The sequence below is a fragment of the Pelophylax lessonae genome (genome assembly GCF_965119305.1).
Source record: "Pelophylax lessonae genome assembly, chromosome: 12".
In the NCBI taxonomy this organism is placed as follows: domain Eukaryota; kingdom Metazoa; phylum Chordata; class Amphibia; order Anura; family Ranidae; genus Pelophylax; species Pelophylax lessonae.
The window spans coordinates 46,871,326-46,890,129 of NC_138779.1; the positions used below are offsets into that span (position 1 = coordinate 46,871,326).

An 18,804-nucleotide genomic window follows, 5' to 3' on the forward strand; every position below is an offset into this window, starting at 1 on the left:
CCTATTTTTCATCCGTCAAAAAAACGGATCAGACGAAAAACGGATGACAACAGATGAAAAACGGATGACAACTGATGAAAAACAGATGACAACGGATGAAAAATGGATGACAACTGATGAAAAACAGATAACTGACGAAAAACGGATGAAAAACGGATAACAACTGACGAAAAACGGATGACAACTGATGACAAACGGATGAAAAATGGATGAAAAACTGATGACAACTGACGAAAAACGGATGAAAAACTGATGAAAAATGGATGAAAAACTGATACATTTGACGTGACTGAACTGATGAACTGAACGGACTGTATGTGTGAAAGGGGCCTTAAGCTTCGGCAATAAATCCTGGAAGCTGATTGGTTTCTATGCACAGCTGCCCCAGATTTTGCACTCTCCACAATGGTGCCAATGTGCTGATTTTGGTATTTTGGAATTTTTGTAATTTCTTCTGACATTACAATACAGTCCTATTCATCTCAGCGGTGTTGCAATGCGGTGGTTTGCCTTTGTGCTTTTTTTTCAGAGCACACACAACAATGCCGAAGTGAGAACTGACAGCATAGGAAAAGGGGATATTTTGCCTTATCTACGTGTTGGGGCTCCACTAGGATTAGCTGCCAGCCTAGCCCAAACGCATCTGGTGTGAACCCTAAGATTCGGCTGTTATGGGAAGCAATGCTATTCTTAACGTCTTGCCCCCCCACGTAATGACAATAAAGGTGGGCTTGTTTATTGCCCACACATCACACATATGCATCCATGGGCAGCAGAGGTTTCTGTGCTGAAACATGTTCCTGCGCCACTCCCGACACAGAGACCACGCTCTCAAAGACAGCTCCAAGTCTCTAATAATGATTGGAAGCCAGTGGGACTGTCTGGGCAGAAAGGGGTATTCAAGCACCAATGCATGTGAGTAATTTATGTTTTTAGAGTATTCCTTTTTGTGTAAGTTGTTACTTTTAGATGTCTGTTAAAGTGAAACAAGATAAAAAAAATCCATACATTATGCAGTTTGTTACTACTTCTTCCTGAGTTTCCCCATGACATACTGTAGTTTTATTATTTATTACCTGTTGATCCTGTCATAAAATCTATTATTTTTCCCCTTCCTGTACCAGTGTGACAGGGATGTTCATTCTGCAGTAAAACTACACAGCCTACAGTATATATAGTTACCTCGTAGTCAGAGTAGACTACACATGAAGTTTTAAATAAACTTTAAAAACAAATTTAGGCCCAATTCCGACTAACACATTTAAACAGTTCCTGCAACAGTTTACTTCATATAGTTCAAACCTTAAACTATATGAATATAATCTGACTGTTGTAAGCCCCCCCCCCCAGCAGTGTTATGTGGTTTGTTCCAGCCCCTGAAACCAGCGCTGATCAACTTGCATATAAATGTAGAGAATAATATGAAGAAAGACTTTTGAAATACAGAAAAGGAATTAAAGAGGAACTGCGGTCTGCTTACATAACTTGTAAAAAAACATCTTTGCCATTCTGAAGCTTCCCTCCAGCCACTTTGCATATTATTTTATCTATACTGTGATTCTGTACTTGCCAAATATGCTGCAGAAATCTCCCTCCACTAAATCTGGCTGCAGCCATTTTAACTGTGGGCAGCTGAAGCTACTGACTGTTCACTTCCTGGATTTACACAGACACACACATATATATATGTGTATATGTATATATATATATATACATGCACACACATACACACATATATATATAGACAGATACACTCGCACCACTGCTTGCCTGCACATTTCTCCTCTCTTGATGAATACTCAGGGATCTCTGCAGTCTCCTGTTATCTCCGCCCTCATCCAATCCCCCCAGTTGCTTGGCTTTCCTACGTCTTATCCCTCCCTCCCTTTCTGACAAACTCTCACGAGAGTGAGAGAGAGAGCTGTGCATGTTGTCATTAGCCTAGGCTTTTTACCAGAGAAGAAAGAAGAAGTGAGCTGTATAAGGTATTTACTGGCAGAGAAAAAAATGTTTTACTATTCAAAGTTAAAACAACAAGGGCAGAAGAATTAATAGATGGAAAGATGAAAAATGAGCCGCTTTAATATACTGAACACAATCTTTTCAGGTATTAACTCCATACAAGTACCAGAATTTGCTATATGAAATGTTTAGCTACAGCGGGCCTTAGGGTCCTTTCACACAATGCGCCGTCCGATGAGGTCCGTTCTCTGCTCTGCGGGGATCGATCCACCGATCCCTGCTGAGCAAGTGGATGACAGCTCTGTCTCGGCTCTGTGTGTGGAGAGGGAGGTGTCAGATCCCCGCTGTCCTCTATGGGGAGATCGGATGAGAACAGACCGCCTGTCCGTTCTCATCCGATCCCATCTGATCCGATCCGCCAGACGGATGAAAAATAGAGTTTCCATCCGTCCAGATTTCACGGACAGGATCGCAATCGGATAGCAGCGGGTGTCAGCGGAGATGTCACCGCTGACATCTGCTGTCCCATAGGGATGCATGGAGCATCCGATCCGGTCCGCCTGAAAAACTGACAGGCGGATCGGATCGCATCCCCCGTGTGAAAGGACCCTTAGTAGCATGGAAATGTGTCTTTTTGCACAGTAAGTATTTATGATTTGCTGCGATGGGGCTATGGAGGTATATCCACACAGAGCCTTCTTACAGCCGAACAAAACAGACTGTTTTTCTTGCACAGTACATTAGCTCTGATATAGGATGTAAGTGTATAGTCTCGTGTACAGAAAATGCTTTTAGTCTAGGAAAGTCCTAGTGTCTAAGCAATTGTACTTTTTTAGATACTATACCTGCATTAAGATTCAATCGCCTCCTTTTTAGTATCCATAAAATCATTAAGACTTTGATAATCTATTCTTATACCATGTGATACTTTTCAATTATTATGTTGCTGAATAAAGTTACACACCGTTTCATACCTATTTTAGGTGAGAATATTAGGACTACATAATAAAGGCAAATCAGATTGGTGGTTTTTCTTAGGTATTAGGGGAATATATGCAATCCCCATTTCTCCAAGATTAATGTGCAAGTGGGGTAACATCATAAGGTGTCTAGATGCTGGGAGCTGTCACTGCCCTCAGTGCTGCAGGGAGGAAGTATAGGATGCATAACACTGATAACACTGCTGGTATTTAAAGTAAATTTATGGTCAGAGCATTCACTTTTATTGTATAACATCAGCATTGTAATAAAAGTATTAAAAGTTATTATTTACAATTAATATCAGCTTAGAAGAAAAATCTCCTTTTTTTAAGTTGTGAGTTCTGCCTGTCTGCTGACCATCTCTTTCCACAACTTATAAGGACTATATATCCCATGGTACCTTGCTACCTGCAAAATGTGATTCCTTTTCTGCCTCTCAGCACCTCTGTGGTTCAGAAAGCAGGATCTGTAAAATGTGTGATGCAGTGGTGGTGCTTACTCACAGGGTATAGTGAATATGTGTCAAGTAATTCAAGGATATAAATCTGTGGGGATCTTTAAAAAGTAAGTTTACACATTTCAGGATCATTCAGATTAATAGTAGTAGGCTATAAATAATTGAAATACATTGTGGAAATAAATATAAGATGTTACGTTTTCAACTTAGTAATGCTTAAACCCCTTTCCACCCTTGCCTTAGCCAGATGACAGCTGCAGCGCAGGCTTATTTGGGCCGGGATGATGCTGGGAGGGCATCTATTGACATCTTCCAGTGATCGCGCTTCTTCGGACTCAGCTGATGACAAATCAGGGTAAAGGGCCAATCACAGCAGCTATGTTCAGTGACAGCTGATCATGGATGTCAACACAAGCCGGTTATCTGCTTTTATTTCCTCACGCTGACAGCATGAGGAGATAAGAAGAGAGCCGACAACCAGCTTGCGGTAAAGGGACATTGACACTGATTATCAGTGCAGTCCCAACAGTGCCCACCAGTGCTGCCAATCAGTGCTGCCAATCATTGGCCATCAGTGCCTCCTCATCAGTGTCACCTATCAGTGCTGCCTATCAGTGCCCATCAGCGCTGGCTACCAGTGCCTATCAGTGCCCATCAGTGTCACCTAGCAGTGCCACCTATCAGAGCCACCTATCAGTGCTCATCAGTGCCTCCTCATTAGTGTCACCTATCAGTGCCCATCAGTGCTGGCTACCAGTGCCTATCAGTGAACATCAGTGCCACCTAGCAGTGCCACCTATTAGTGCCCATCAGTGCCTCCTCATCAGTGTCACCTATCAGTGCTGGCTACCAGTGTCTATCAGTGCCCATCAGTGCCACCTAGCAGTGCCACCTATCAGTGCCGCCTATACATGCAGCCTCAACAGTGCCTCCTCATCAGTGCCGCGTCATCAGTGCCCATCAGTGCCGCGTCATCAGTGCCCATCAGTACAGCCTATCATAGCTTATTAGTGCAGCCTCATCAGAGTACATTAGTGAAGGAGAAAAATTACCTGATTGCAAAGTTTTATAGCAATTTCTGAAAAAAAAAACATTTTTTTTCAAAATTTTCGGGCTTTTTTCCTTTGTTTAGCAAAAAATAAAAAACCCAGTGGTGATTAAATACCACTAAAAGAAAGCTCTATTTGTGTAACAAAAAACTTAACTTGGGTACAGTGTAGAACCTTCCTAATTTCCTGGGCAGAGGACATCCAGCACCATCTAGTTCTTATCTCCAAAGCTTGGCTGTCCCTTGTCCACCTCTTCCATTCACTATGACAGCCAAATGTTACCGTCATCAGTCAAACCTGTTATGATTTTCATTTACAATCATATAAGATAATATTCTGAAAACATTTTACCCAAGTAAAATCAATAATTGCGGAGTGCTTTACCACAGTTTTCAATCAGTATTTTCAGGGTTGATAAAGAAGTCAGTCTCAGCTTAGGAGAGTTTTAATCATTTTAAATTTAAAAGAGAGTGGTTGTATTAATTATATCATTCTCTTTGTAATTTCTGATACAATCTTATTGAAAAGGTATTCATTAAACTGTTTTTGCTCCTTAATATTCCAATAAAAGGGTGATTGAATCGTGGAATAAAAACAGGTGGGTTGGCCAGTAAATAGCAAAAAAGAATATCGGGTTGGATTGTACTTTTATACAGAATTTAAATATTGAATATTGAAAAAACTTGATGTGTATGGCAGCAATAATTTTCCTATGGATTGCCTTAGTCAAAATAGGCAGGAGAGAGGAAAGGATGCACATAGGTGCGTGCATGGGGTGTTTTAAATGACATAGCAGCATCTACACTGCGCATATGGTAAGGGACTAGCCTTCTGTAAAAATAAGGAAGTGTGGTTTCCTTCCTAACTGCCATTTGAGACGCATCATCAACCACAGACTATCTGCTCTAACCACAAGAAATGAAAACAGCACAAGCCCTGGCAAGCCCGAGGGAGTTACAAGCACTAATGTTTCCCCCACTGTCAGACCGCTGCGCAATGTGTTACAGGTGTCTGAACGTCTTCCTTATAGATTGCTCTGCAGCCAGAACACAGGCAGATTCTGATTGCCACAAAGATGGTCAGAGCACAAGCAACAGTACGATTCAGAAATGTACATTCTGCTCATCCAACAAATGATTTTGCTCTTTGGAAGATGAAACAAACTAAACTTTAGGGTAGCCTTTCTCAACTGTTTTAACCACAAGGAACCCTTAAAATATTTTTGGGGTCTCAGGGAACCTCTTCTCATAATTTTATCTACAGCTCAAGAGACATTATCATTAAAAGAGAAGTAAAGGAATATATTTTATTTGAGACTCATACTTATATAGGTTGATGCAGCATCGCTGCATAAACCCCCCCCCCCCCCCCCGCTGACTCTAAGGTTGAGAATCCAGCGATCAAACACTGTTGGTCACTTGGTTCTTAAAGCTCCCTGAGCAGAGAGCTGGTGATTGTCAGTCACTGCTGTCTGCTTTGCCCCTCCTGGGCGCTGGGCTGTGCAAGGGGTGGGAGCGGCCAGCTCGGGCTCTCAGCTGCTCACTGAGAGGCTGAGCCAGGTGCCGGTCCAGGCATGTGGGCGGATCCCGACGATAATGTTGGAAACTTTCCTGAGCCTGGACCGGCTCTGTGACATCTGCAGCCCACTGTCTGCTGAAAACGTGTCACAGGAGTGCAGAATGAACTGCACTCCTGTGATCCACAGGAGAAGTACAGCCAAACAAGCTTTGGTTGTACTTCTAGGTTGTAGATAAAATAATAAGTAAAACAATATCAAATTTGGCACACTTACACTACGTTCTGAGCTATAGAACAACAGGATTTTCCTTAATAACAATAAAAGGAAACACATAATAATAATAATAACCAGATAAAAAAAATGCAGACAATGAAAATGGTATTGTTTGCTCACATTGGTCTTAAAGGGGAGAAATGCTTTCATTGATGGTCAAAAAGTGCCCCTTGCATAGGTGGTCAGTGAAATCCTCTCCTACGCTGGGGGTCAGTGGAGAAGGTCCCCCCTTAGATTGGCAATCAGTGGGAAGAAAGTCACTTAAATTGGCACTCAGTTTGTCACCCTTACAGATTGCTAAAAAGATCTTTGATGTCAGAAGTAATTGATCTGGGAGGCAAAGTATACTCATTGCTCTAGGAAACCTTAGCAATCTGCTTGAGAGAGTTTAAATCTTTGCAGAATGAGTTGGCCGACTGGCACCCTGCAGAGAATGATAGGTCAATGAGTGGGAGATATACAGCCCATGTCCTTGTACTATATATTACTGGTGAGAAACCTCTGGTTCTAGTAAGAGGTACCCATTTCCAGATGGAAACATTTGATCCTGGTATTGCTTTATATGCAGGAGGTTTCAGTCTGTGTAGGCAGTGGAGATTCAGACACAATGTGATAAGTAGCAGCCATCCACCTCCATAGCAATACAACAGAGCCAGGAATTGTCCATAATATTAGTAGATACTGTATATAATAAGCAGTGAACATATACAGTATATATCAGGGGATGATGGGGAACTTTGGCCTGGAGGTCAAACGTAACCAAGATGCTCTTTCATGATGGGCTAAAGATGTATCATGCAAAGTGTATACAGTATTTGTACCTTTTCATATGTTTTAGTATTAGCCTTTTTGGGGTTTTGGGTCACAGGGAGGCAGGGAGGAAGGAGATAGGGAGGAACTTTTCTCTGCTACACTCTGTGATTACAACAGGGAACAGGTGGTTACATAATGCTCTCCATGGGTCACTGACTGCAGGTCCCACTCAGATCAATGTCTGAATGTTGAAGAACATCAGCCTAACATATCTCAACAGTATTGTTCCAGGGGGGGAAAAAAGTGCCCCCAGCCTAGTCCTTCCCTGATAAACTGTATATTCTACATGGGATTCTTGTCAGAGAGTGAATGTTGTGTCTGTTGATCTCCTGCCAGGGTAATGTGCTACTAACTATGGATCTGACTCAAGAAGACTGGAGGAAAGAAGATGAGCTCAAAGACACAGTTATTGCCCATAGCAACCATCAGATTTTTTGTTTCATTGTACTAAAAAAAAAAAAAGAGCAGTGAATCCTCATTGCCGCTGGTGGGAACAATTTCAGATATATATTTTGTTTCTCCCCCCCACCCCCCACTTTTCATGTATCAACATAATGTGCCATTTTGGTAATACCAGTCATTTATGTTTCTGGGAATGGGATCAATGTGGGAAAAGCCTCCCTACACAACATTAGACAGCAGAACACCATACAAAGCTACCTCCAGATTATTGTAGCAAACAGAAAAACGCAGCTCAGGTGAGGCAAGACACTCCGGTGCCGGACGGATCCGTCATCCAGGAATCAAGTGTTAGAAGAGAAAAATTGTTAGCACTCTGGAGTAAGTGAACTGGAGATGTTTATTCCCATAAACTCAAATACACAGGTGCATCACACAGACATGGGACAGGTCATAACCAAATGGTTATGAGTAAGCGACCGATAGAGTCGTGAAACGCGTCAACCTGTCCTATGTCTGTGTGATGCACCTGTGTATTTGAGTTTATGGGAATAAACATCTCTAGTTCACTTAATCCAGAGTGCGGTCAATTTTTCTCTTCTACCTCCTGATTACCCAATTGACCAAATTCATCTGGACTGTGTTATCCCTATTCCAGATAGCAGATAATAGAGAGTAGGAAAGCACCAATGTTGCCTGCAGCATCTAATTAGAATACAGATGTCATATTTTCAACACACTTTACAAAAAAATAGCAAAGGATTGTTGCTATGGGAAAATAAACAATTTTATTCCCTCTGAATTTTAAAATAATACCTTTTGTTCTCATTACATTGAACTCTCTGCTTGTAGATATGGGACTTGCATCCATCAAGTACAGCCCTGAGATTAATCATTTTCTCTGCATTTTTAGTTTACGTTGTCTACAGAAATGTACACTGCTTAGATGTTTAAACCAAACACTTCACAAATGATATCCCATAAAAATGTTCATTAACCCAAAGTGGCCAACAAGGATTCTGCTGTAGTTATCTCTGGTGAATTTAGCCAAAAACCCTATTCTTAAATTTTGAATGAAGAGGAGAGAGATTAGAACAGCAACACAGACAGAAATAAAAACACTTTCATAAGTGGACTAACGGAAGGCTAAAACATCTGTCAGTTTTTTACTGCTGTCTGTATCCCTGTATTAGATATTCCATCCCTTCTTGGTCACTCTACCCAAAACTGAGAAGCTAGAGAGTTCGAGTTTTCAGGTCTGCAAATCTTTTACTGTGTTTTGGAATACAATGTGCAGAAAGGGAGTGGAAGCAAAACTGCTGCAAAAAGTTAATAAGGTTGGGATTTTACAACTAGCAGAAAAATAAAATAAGGAATCCGTTTGCTCTGGACAATATATAATCTTTTCCATCCCCATATCGAATAATAAGCCTTCATGCACCTGCAGAGCTGAGCACTCATCCAACATGCTGAGTGTGTATTTGGCAGTGCTGTTCTCTGCTGGGGACCTTCTCTATGGGACTGACTGATATCTTGTCATGAGTTTTTTTTTACAGTATATAGAAACCCAAGAACAAAATTGTTATTTTCTAAAAGCTTGTTCAGCTAGACTTTGAATATAAAACCTGGAAGCTGATTGGTTACTATGCACAGCTGCACTAGATTCTGTGTGCACCAGTTTTAGTAAATCTCCCCCCTCCTGTCTTAGGGTGACAATTCTTGCTTACCATACTCTGTCTATAGAGGAGCAGCATTGTCACCCTAGGACAGTACTATAGAACCCCTCCTTCTCTCCTCTACTCCATAAAATAGTTCACTAGATTTATGGCAGGATCAACAGGTGTTATTGTTTTTTTTGCAATTATGGAACAGATACAGCCAAAGGCTTTTAATGGTATATTTAACAGATTAAAGGGGAGCAAATAATAGAAGACCCCTGTTATGTTTAACACACAATAACAATCTCTAAACTTTTATAGGGCTGTAAACACCAGAAAGCATCCAAAAAGGGGACTTAAATAAAAGTAGTGAGGTATAAAAATGTTGACGTTACCTGTAGGTCTTCCCCGTAGAACCGGACCATTGATGTGTCTGCCACAAGGAGAATTTCCACAAAGCGCTCAGATGACACAAACCTTCTCTGGCGGTTTCGAGGAAAGGTGCCAACAAGGCTAAAGGGTCTTTCAGAGATGCTCCTGTCAAGAACTGGATGTTCCTTCACTTCTTGTAGGGAGTTTCTCCAGTCAGTGGATGAAGAGTCAGGTCTGCCCCATTTTACATCTTTATTCTTCTTCTTCTCCCCTAACATCCCTGATGTATCTTCCCTGTTTCCTCTGTTATCGTCTTTATCTTCCCTGATTTGGCTGATCATTTCTTGTTTGTTCTCTCCAGCCCTGCTGCCCACCTTCTCAGGCTTGCCCACTTTAAATACAATGTGCTGACCTAAAGCCCCCCATTCTGCCAGCGTCTGCAGAGGCTGGATCACATACCTCTCTTCACCATTATGGAAAACCCCCTGGACCCCTCTGCATAGGCTAAAAGCTGCCAGTTGCTCCTGGCTGGAGTAAAAACAGTTTCTCAGTCCAGCAGTGTCCTCCTCATCAGCACCATCCTTGCCCACATGTGTGATATGGACCCCTGGTGCCAGGAAAGCATGGTCAGGGAACAGCTGAAATTCCATCACTCCACCCAGAGCAGCCAGCCTCAGTGTCACCTTCCCATCCACACCTGGAGACAATTCTGGCACTGTCACCTCTCCCCTAGGCAAAGCTTGGGTACCCATTAACCAAAGCACCATCCAGGAGCCCCAGAGGTGTCGGAGAGCCATTGTGCTACTTTTCTAAATGGTATAATAAGTGAACAGGTGTGCGTAGCAGCTCCTTTTCACTCAGCTAACTGCAAAACAAAAAATGCCATTACATGGGTATTATGCAATAAATAAATGATGATGTAACTGGACTCTACACAAGCTGAAAATGTGCCAATTTCCCTCTAAAGGTTCCACATGTGTTAATCATTTACTGGATACCAACTAAATCTTCTAGAATTTTTTTGCAGAATAGTCAACTCCACACAAATGAAGTGTGACAGTGTGACCAGCAGCGTCAGGTGAGGATATTTGGAGGTGTCATCCAGACAGATGTGTCCCAGGGTGGAATGAAGGAAAGTGATGGATGACAGGTTCTCTTCCCGTAAGCAGCAGCAGCAGCAGTAGTAGAGGTGTGTGATTGTCTTTGTGGGATCTTTCAGCCCCCTTTGCTCTCCTTCTATTCCCAGAAATAGTTGAAGCACCAGAGCCGGTTGGGAAAGATCCCAGTATATATACACACACACACACAGCTCCCTCCACCCCCCGAGAGGTTTATTTTTGATCTTTAGTTACTCTTGTCCCTCCCTCCTCGCCTCCTTGTCGTACAGGAGAAGGAGGAGAGGCATGAATACAAAAAAAAGGATCATTGAGTGATTTAACCCTTTCCCTGGCCTGTTGGAGCAAGATTAAGTTGGCACCTTGCACTTATCGGAATTACTTTGCTGGTTACATCCTCCCTCCCATACTTTTGCAGCATTCCTTTAATTAAAGGGTCACCCCAACCTTAAACTCATAATCTTTTTGTAGCTGATGTTGAAGAGTTAACCCCCCTAATCATTTTCTTTGTCTTTTACATCTTTATGCTTGATTTCTCACATCTTGGCCATGACAGGGAACTCTTGCAATCCCTGCTGATTTTTTTAAATGTATTTATCACTTCTGCCTTGGAGTCTTCAATTCCAATCCCAGCCAGGAATCTATCTACTGTTTGCATGTTCCCCCTGTGCTTGTGTGGGTTTACTCTGAGACTCCAAATATGCACTGGTAGGTTACTGACTTTTGTCTAAATTGATGAGGACCAGAGATGTATAGTAACTAAGTAGAACTACTTCACTACTGTACTTAAGTACCGAAAGGCGGTATCTGTACTTTCCTAGAGTAGAATTTTTTTCTCCTACTTCCACTTTTACTTCACTAATTTTTTTCGATGATTTCAATACTTCTACTCCAATATTTTTTTTGTGCTGCATAGTTACTCATACAATTATAAAAATTACCACTGCCAGAACAGTAGATGGCAGGTTTCATGAAGCTCAAAACATGTGTATTATCAGCGCATACGTAAATAAATGCTACTGTATGTATAAATAAAAGCTGCATTTGAAATAATAAAAAACAATATGATGTTCAAACTTTTGACTTCTTTCTTTAATAACTACATAACACAGTACTTGTACTTTTACTTTCAGTACTTGAGTAGCAATTTTTTTCTCAAAACTACTGGTACTTTTACTTTCAGTACTTGAGTAGCAAAATTTTTAAAAAAACTACTTGCAATACTTAAGTACAAAAAATGTTGAATACTTTAGTACTTCTACTCAAGTCACTTTTTGATCGAGCACTTCCACTTCTACTCAAGTCACTTTTTGATCGAGCACTTGTACTTTTACTCAAGTATGGGTTTCGAGTACTTTATACAACTCTGATGAGGACACAGGGAGTTTTTTCTCATTCAACCAGTGGGTTGAATGAAAAAACTCACAGGGTCCTGAATCCACACAAGCAATGTGTATGCAGGGATCTCCGCTCCACACTATTGCATTCTGGCTTCCCCCCTTCAGGATACAATAATCAGTGCTGCAGCCATTGGCTGTAAGTGCGTATCGAATGACAGCTTTCCAGCAAGACCAGCTTCTGTTGAAAACACAGGGGGACACACGGACCGAATGTCTGCCAGTTCCTGGTGTCCGTCAGTATATAGCCAGGTTAAGGAAAAGAGAAATGGACAGAAGGTGCACCAGCCTAGCGCATTGTCTTTAAAACAATTTATTGTAATAGACATGTATACACATTATACTCACAAAACGATTATGAAACACGGGCAATAAGCAATGAGGGACCACCAGGGGCCTCCAATGGGCATCCTCAGCTGCCGCAGACCATGGAAGGATGTAGACCTCCAAAAAAATGCTTACGTGTTTCGGGGTGTTCCCCCTTCATCATAGCCAGGTTAAGATTGCGAGCTCCTTGAAGGCAGGGAATGATGTGAATGCACACACACACACACACACAAAAGACTTTCTATACTAAATATTATCTTTACAGATTTTGCCTATTTGTTCATTGTAGTAGCTATTCATAGGTCCAAAGCAGCGCTGGACCAAGGGCTAGGCAGAAGAGGTAGCTGCCTTGAATGCTTCAGGAGGAAAATGGAAGATGTGCAAAAAGGGACAGGACCTGAGACCTTTGCTGCTGAAGTAGTTCACAGCACATAAGTGAGGGTGGGGGAATGGGGGACACTTTGGCCCTTTTCGCCTTGGGTGCTAAAGGACCTTTCCCAGCACTGGGTCCAAGGTGCTTTGCAAAATCTCAGAACAACCTACAATATTCACTCAAGCTTGTCCTCTGTCGGTGGTCATAAGATGTAAACATTAGGCTATGAACATAAATGATCATAAAAAGGCAATTGTAAACAAATTGTTTGGGGGAGGGTAACAAAAAAAAACTTACCTCCCCCCATCTTTGACACTTGGAGAGACATGGATGGATAAATAAAGAGAAACTGGATCAATTAAAAATGTACTGTTCCTGGAGAAAAAGAAGCTCCAGGTTCCCTACCATTCTGCTTGCATATCCAAAAGCCTAGGCATCTGGTCATGTGATCTGTGCTAAAGGGAAAATTCTGAGTTCAGGTTGGTCGATTCCCCCCTCCTGCAAAGACCATGTGAGCAAACGCTCACCGTATTACATGTGATTATTAGCACTGCAGAAGCTTTTCCTTCCTGCAACAAATTCACCTGTCCTGTTACTTTTTCTATATCCATCTCAGCTAAACTGTTGATAGAGCTCTAAAAAAATGTAAAGCTAAAACTGATTTTAAGCAGAAACACACCAAGGGTGCACTGCTCCAAAACACCCCATAGCAATATCCCTATAAGCCGGGAATTGCATGGGTGTCAGCCCGGTCAGCAGCCATGATCACTATGAGGAAATCATAAAGATGGCGTCACTCCAAATCAAATAAAATCAAAACTTCTTTATTGAAAATGTCCAAGTTAAAATACAGGAAACGCACACTATCCCGGGACAGCCAGTGGTACATATGTTTCCCACATCAGTCCTTAAAGTGGTTCTAAAGCCTAAACTTTTTTTACCTTAATGCATTCCTTGCATTAAGGTAAAAAATGTTTAGGTGTCAGCATCCCCCCCTTTTACTTACCTGAGCCCTCATTTGATTCAGTGACATGCACGACTGTAGCTCTTCTCCCCTCATTTCTGGGTCTCACTGGCTTTGCTGGGGCACCGGGGGCCATTGGCTTCCAGTACTGTCAATCAAAGTCAGTGACGAGGGAGTGAGGGGCGGGGCCTAGTCCAGGCACGAGTGCCCCCATGGGAAGCATCTTTCCATGGGGGCACTGGACAGAGGGGAGGGGCTCCCGAAAAGAGGAGGTTCCTGGCCGATCTGTGGAATTCCATTGCACAGAGCAGGTAAGTATAGACAAGTTTGTTATTTAAAAAATAAAAATTACCTTTACAATCGCTTTAATCATTAATTATCATCATAATCATTAGGCACTCAAGTGTGAAACATGTCTACTACTGTCCCCGGATAGTGTGTCTTTCCTGTAATTTAACTTGGAGATTTTCAATAAAGAAGTTTTGGTTTATTTCAATTTGGAGTGCCGCCATCTTTATGGTTTCCTAGAACTGATTTTAGTTTGAGACAGAGAAGGGAAGGGTTTCCTTCTCTGTTTTGTATTCCTTGTAGGGGAGCTTCTTTTTTACTTTCTAGTGAGAACATAGTTACTGGGACTGGAAATGGTGTAGGTCACAGATATTAGAGCTTGATTGGTCTTTCTTTTTTACAATTTGTCACCACAATTTCTCAGCCAGGGGCTTGTGCTTTGCAGTGTTAATTTTGGCAGCAAATTTCAATTTACTTTTAGTCATAGTCTTTTGACTAAAATGCCATTTTAGTTTTAGCCATATGTTAGTCATCTGAATTGTTTTAGTTTTAGTCATATTTATAATATACATAATTTGTAAACTAAAATCTCATACATTTTAGTCATTTACAAATTGAATGAGTTTAGGTAAATTGTAATGCATTATTTAAACATTTCTCTAGAATTTGCAAACTAATTATTTACCCCTGGAGTAAAAATCTAATATGATGTTATGATTTATGGTATTAAGGTTTGAACATGCACTACAGACACAGATTTAGCCATTGTGATATTTAATCTCTTTATAAATAAGAAACCAAGTTTCATAAATAAACAAGAATATTGCTTTTTGACAAACAGAAGTGCAACTTTAAAATACAAAAAAAAAAAAATACAAAAAACTCTATTGACTGTGATGTCATTGCACATATTACCTGAAAATATTACCAACATTAAATATTAGGAAAAAATATAAGAAAAGCCTTTTTCCTAATTTTGTCTCCTTCAGAAGCCTAGTAGATGCCCCTTACTTATGCTTCTGCGGTAGTGCAATACATGTTTAAACCTTAATATGCTATTTTTCCAGGTTCTGGATAGAATTGTGTTGCTGATTTAGAAATAGCCAGCAGACTAGTGTTAATTTTGATGTCAATTTTCAATTTAGTTATAGTCCTAGTCTTTTGACTAAAATGTCATTTTAGTTTTAGTTGTATTTTAGTCTTATAACTAAAATACCATTTTAGTTTTAATCATATTTTAGTCATCTGAATTGTTTTAGTTTTAGTCATATTTTAGTAGACTAAAATAGTGTTAATTTAGTAAATGAAAATATTTTAGTCAACGAAATTAACACTGGTGCTTTGCCCACTATGCATGGAACCTGTTTTAGACTCACTAGGAAGTGTAAGGATTGCCACTTCCTTCACACCAGCTCTCTATCATGGGTATGATCATACCTGTGACCTTGCCAACTCTAGGCTTGAGATGGCGACTTTTTGTTTGGGTTACCATATTTCTGTTTTTTATGTTACCTCTTTGGCTTGTCAAACACTCACATGTTTGTAAATCCCCCCCCCACATTTTGCTAGCACCCCCATAGCTACCTCAAAGTCAGAATCATTTTCAGAGTTGGCTTACTAAAAAAATTGTCACTGGTGGGATATATATGGGAGGGCTTAAAACATGGTAGCATCAAGCAACCATATGCAAACTCCTTGGTTGGATTTCTGGTTCCTGGATGGTCCTTTAATTCTCAGCTTCTCAAAACCGCATGCTGCCTACAAGTGACAGGGCATAACTGGAATTAATTGCATAGTGAATAGTGACTGTATACAGCACAAGACAGGACAATAGGCAATAGCCTTCGCAGTATTAGCACACTTTAGGCACCCTATAAGCAGGGACAGACGAACCAGTTCACATACCTTTATGAATCAATGAACTTGGAAGGGTGCACAGATTGTCTCTTAGCATGTCCCCAATTATGATGTATGACAAAGTGATGACAGTGAACTTATAAGAGCTGACCATATAGGTACAAGAGTAAAGTGTATGTAAACCCAAAAACTATTTTTCAGTATGCTTGGCATCATGTGTTACTGTATTTTTGTAAACAAATTCATTTTTGGTGAATCTGTTGCTTTTCTTACCTGGAGATCCTGCCAATAACAGCATTTCATGTTTTAGGCTGCCCACACCAAGCCACATCCTTTCAATAAGCAGCAGCATTGGCAGAATAATGTGTTAGCACTTTCAGTTGTATAGACCTGATAGGCAAATCAACGGCCAACTGAAGGAGTGCATATGGCAGGCTGACAACACTGCCGCTAATTATGAGGCAGGGGCTTAGCATGTCAGCCTGCAGCAGGAAGTGCTGTTACTAGCAGGATCTCCAGGTATGAAATGTTGAAACCGTTTTACAAAAGAAAAAAATGAAAAAAAGATTTGCTTTGGAAAACTGTGTACAGTGAGACATGATGCCAAATATACCTCAATAATAGGCTTAAGGTTTACACACATATAAGTGAGTCACTTATGACAAATCTTTTGAGACATAAAACTCTATAACTTATTTAAAAAAATGATCTGATCCAGAAATAGCTCTATTACCTGCTGGATAATTAAATATTTTATGACCTGTATGACAAGGCATCAATATATCTGTGTTACTGATTAAAATATGAAATTAGTGAGGTCATTCAGTGCTGCTCAGGCAGGTTGGTGGATTGAAGCCTCCTCGTAGAATAGGTGTGTGTCGGTAAAAGCTGGACTTTGAATTACAAGGTTGATGAATCGCCCCTTCAGTTACTGTATTATCATATTTCTCCTGCAGTTTTTAATTCAATATTTTTATCATAACAAAAAAAAAAATGAAATACAGTATTTGTGTAGTGATGGAGGAGTAATGTGTGGATGTATTAGAAGTACTGAGCCACCCTAGAATCACCTTGAAGTGGAACTGTAACCAGGCTATAGACTTAAAATATTTCAATAAAAATAAGCAATAAGCAATAACTAAGCTTTACAACAAGCCCTCACTGACCTTTGTAGCTGCAGGCACTGTGGGGTAATTGATTTTCAAAAATCACAATAGAAACAGTGACATTTTTCAAGTCTGGTCTTAGACCTTTTCTTTCTCCCCTCTTTGGGCTAGTTTAAACTACGATTTTCCTTCTAAAAAGTGGGTACATTGTTTACACTGATAATCAGGGCAGTGATCATCAGTGCCCTGATTAACAGTGCAGCCCCATCAGTGCAGCTTATCAGTGCCCATAAGTGTAGCTTATCAGTGCAGGCTCGTCAGTGCCTCCTCATCAGTGCCCATCAGTGCAGCTTATCAGTGCCCATCAGTGCAGCCTAGTCATTACCTCCTCATCAGTGGCCATCGGTTCAGCTTGATAGTGCCCCTCACTGCAGCCTTGTCAGTACACACCATTAAAGAAGAAGAATTACTTATTTGCTAAATTTTAGGAAAAACATTATTTTTTAATTTTCTGGTCTTTTTTTCCTTTGTTTAGCAAAGAATAAAAAAAAAACAGTGGTGAATATACTGTATACCACCAAAAGAGAGCTCTATCTGTCTCGAAAAAATAATACAAGTTTAATTTGGGCATGACTACGCAATTGTCATTTAAAGTGTGACATCACTGAGAGTTGAAAATTGGCCTGGGCAAGAAGGGGGTGAAAGTGCCCAGTATTGAAGTGAATAAACAAGCAGGATTTCAAGTTACTAAAGGGAGGGGAGAGCTGTGCTGGGTCACTTCTGGGAAGGGGTGCAGGAGATGCTGAGTTGCTGAATCCCTGCTGGGAGGTAGAAGAGGAGAAGCAGGAGGAGCTAAGCTGTTAGGAGGTGGAGCTGAGCTGCTCAGTCACTGCTCAGAAGGTGTAGCAGGGGGAGCTGAGCTGCTGAGTTACTGTTTGGAGGGTGGAATAGGGGGAACTGAACTGCTAAATCACTGCTAGGAGGAGGAGCAGAGTGAGCTGTGCTATTAAATCAATGCTGGGAGGCAGAGCAGGATGAGCTGATCTGCAAATTCACTGCTGGACTGCTGGTCACTGCTGGGAAGGGAGGCAGGGGCAGCTGAGCTGCTGAGTCACTACTAAGGGGGCAGAGTAGGGTGACCTGAATTGCCTGGTATAAAGACTTGAACAACATCATTATTTCTACTAAAATTTGAGGATTCATTACTTTGTAACCCTGTTTTTCTCAGCAGGAATTTATTTTAAAAAAGGGGGAATGCTTTAGGTTTATGAGAGCAGCATGATCCTACAGCTGAACTTTAGTCAAATGGAAAAAAAATAATAATAAGGGTGCTCCCCCACCAACCCCCATTTATCATAATCTAATGCTTTAATAGTTTAGGTGGATATAATAGAGAAATAAATAGCTTACCTAATTCCTTCCTCTTGCAGGCTCTCAGTAGCCACCCTCTTTGTGGAAGTCTTTGCTTACAATGCAGAACTATGAGGGGCTGAGGAATAAAGTCATTATTTATCTGCTTTACACCGTACTGGAAAAAAAACAGGCATTTAATTCATTTTTTTGGGGGGGGGGGGAGTCTGGGAATAAAAAGTAAGTTCAACAGAGATTCAACAGTAAGATTCATTGAATAAGAGGAAAACATGTGTGCCTATGTAAATAAATACTAAAGTGTGTATATAATTTTTCAACACCACTTTGCTACAGCATGTCTTGTCTCAGGGTGTCATATTTTGTGGGAGCAAATCCCCAGATTGTAAAACGCATAGTAAAGGTGGACATCTCCCCCTTTTTTTCCACTGATTGCATCTGGCTATTATTATTATTATTATTATTTTACAATAAATAGCAGTTGATGTTACTCTGAATGTCATCTTCTCAGTATATTCGAAAATCC

The 18,804-nt window shown here is 40.8% G+C and overlaps 1 protein-coding gene across 1 annotated transcript in view; it reads right to left on the reverse strand.

The window, feature by feature from the left end:
- ADAMTS8 (ADAM metallopeptidase with thrombospondin type 1 motif 8) overlaps window positions 1–10,729 on the reverse strand; it is a 58,598-nt gene extending 47,869 nt beyond the window's left edge. Inside the window, exon 1 of the mRNA XM_082273677.1 lies at window positions 9,507–10,729. Within this exon, the coding sequence (XP_082129803.1) occupies window positions 9,507–10,280 (774 nt within the window). The 5' untranslated portion in view covers window positions 10,281–10,729. The remainder of the gene's footprint in view (window positions 1–9,506) is intronic.
- Window positions 10,730–18,804: the final 8,075 nt, after the last annotated feature.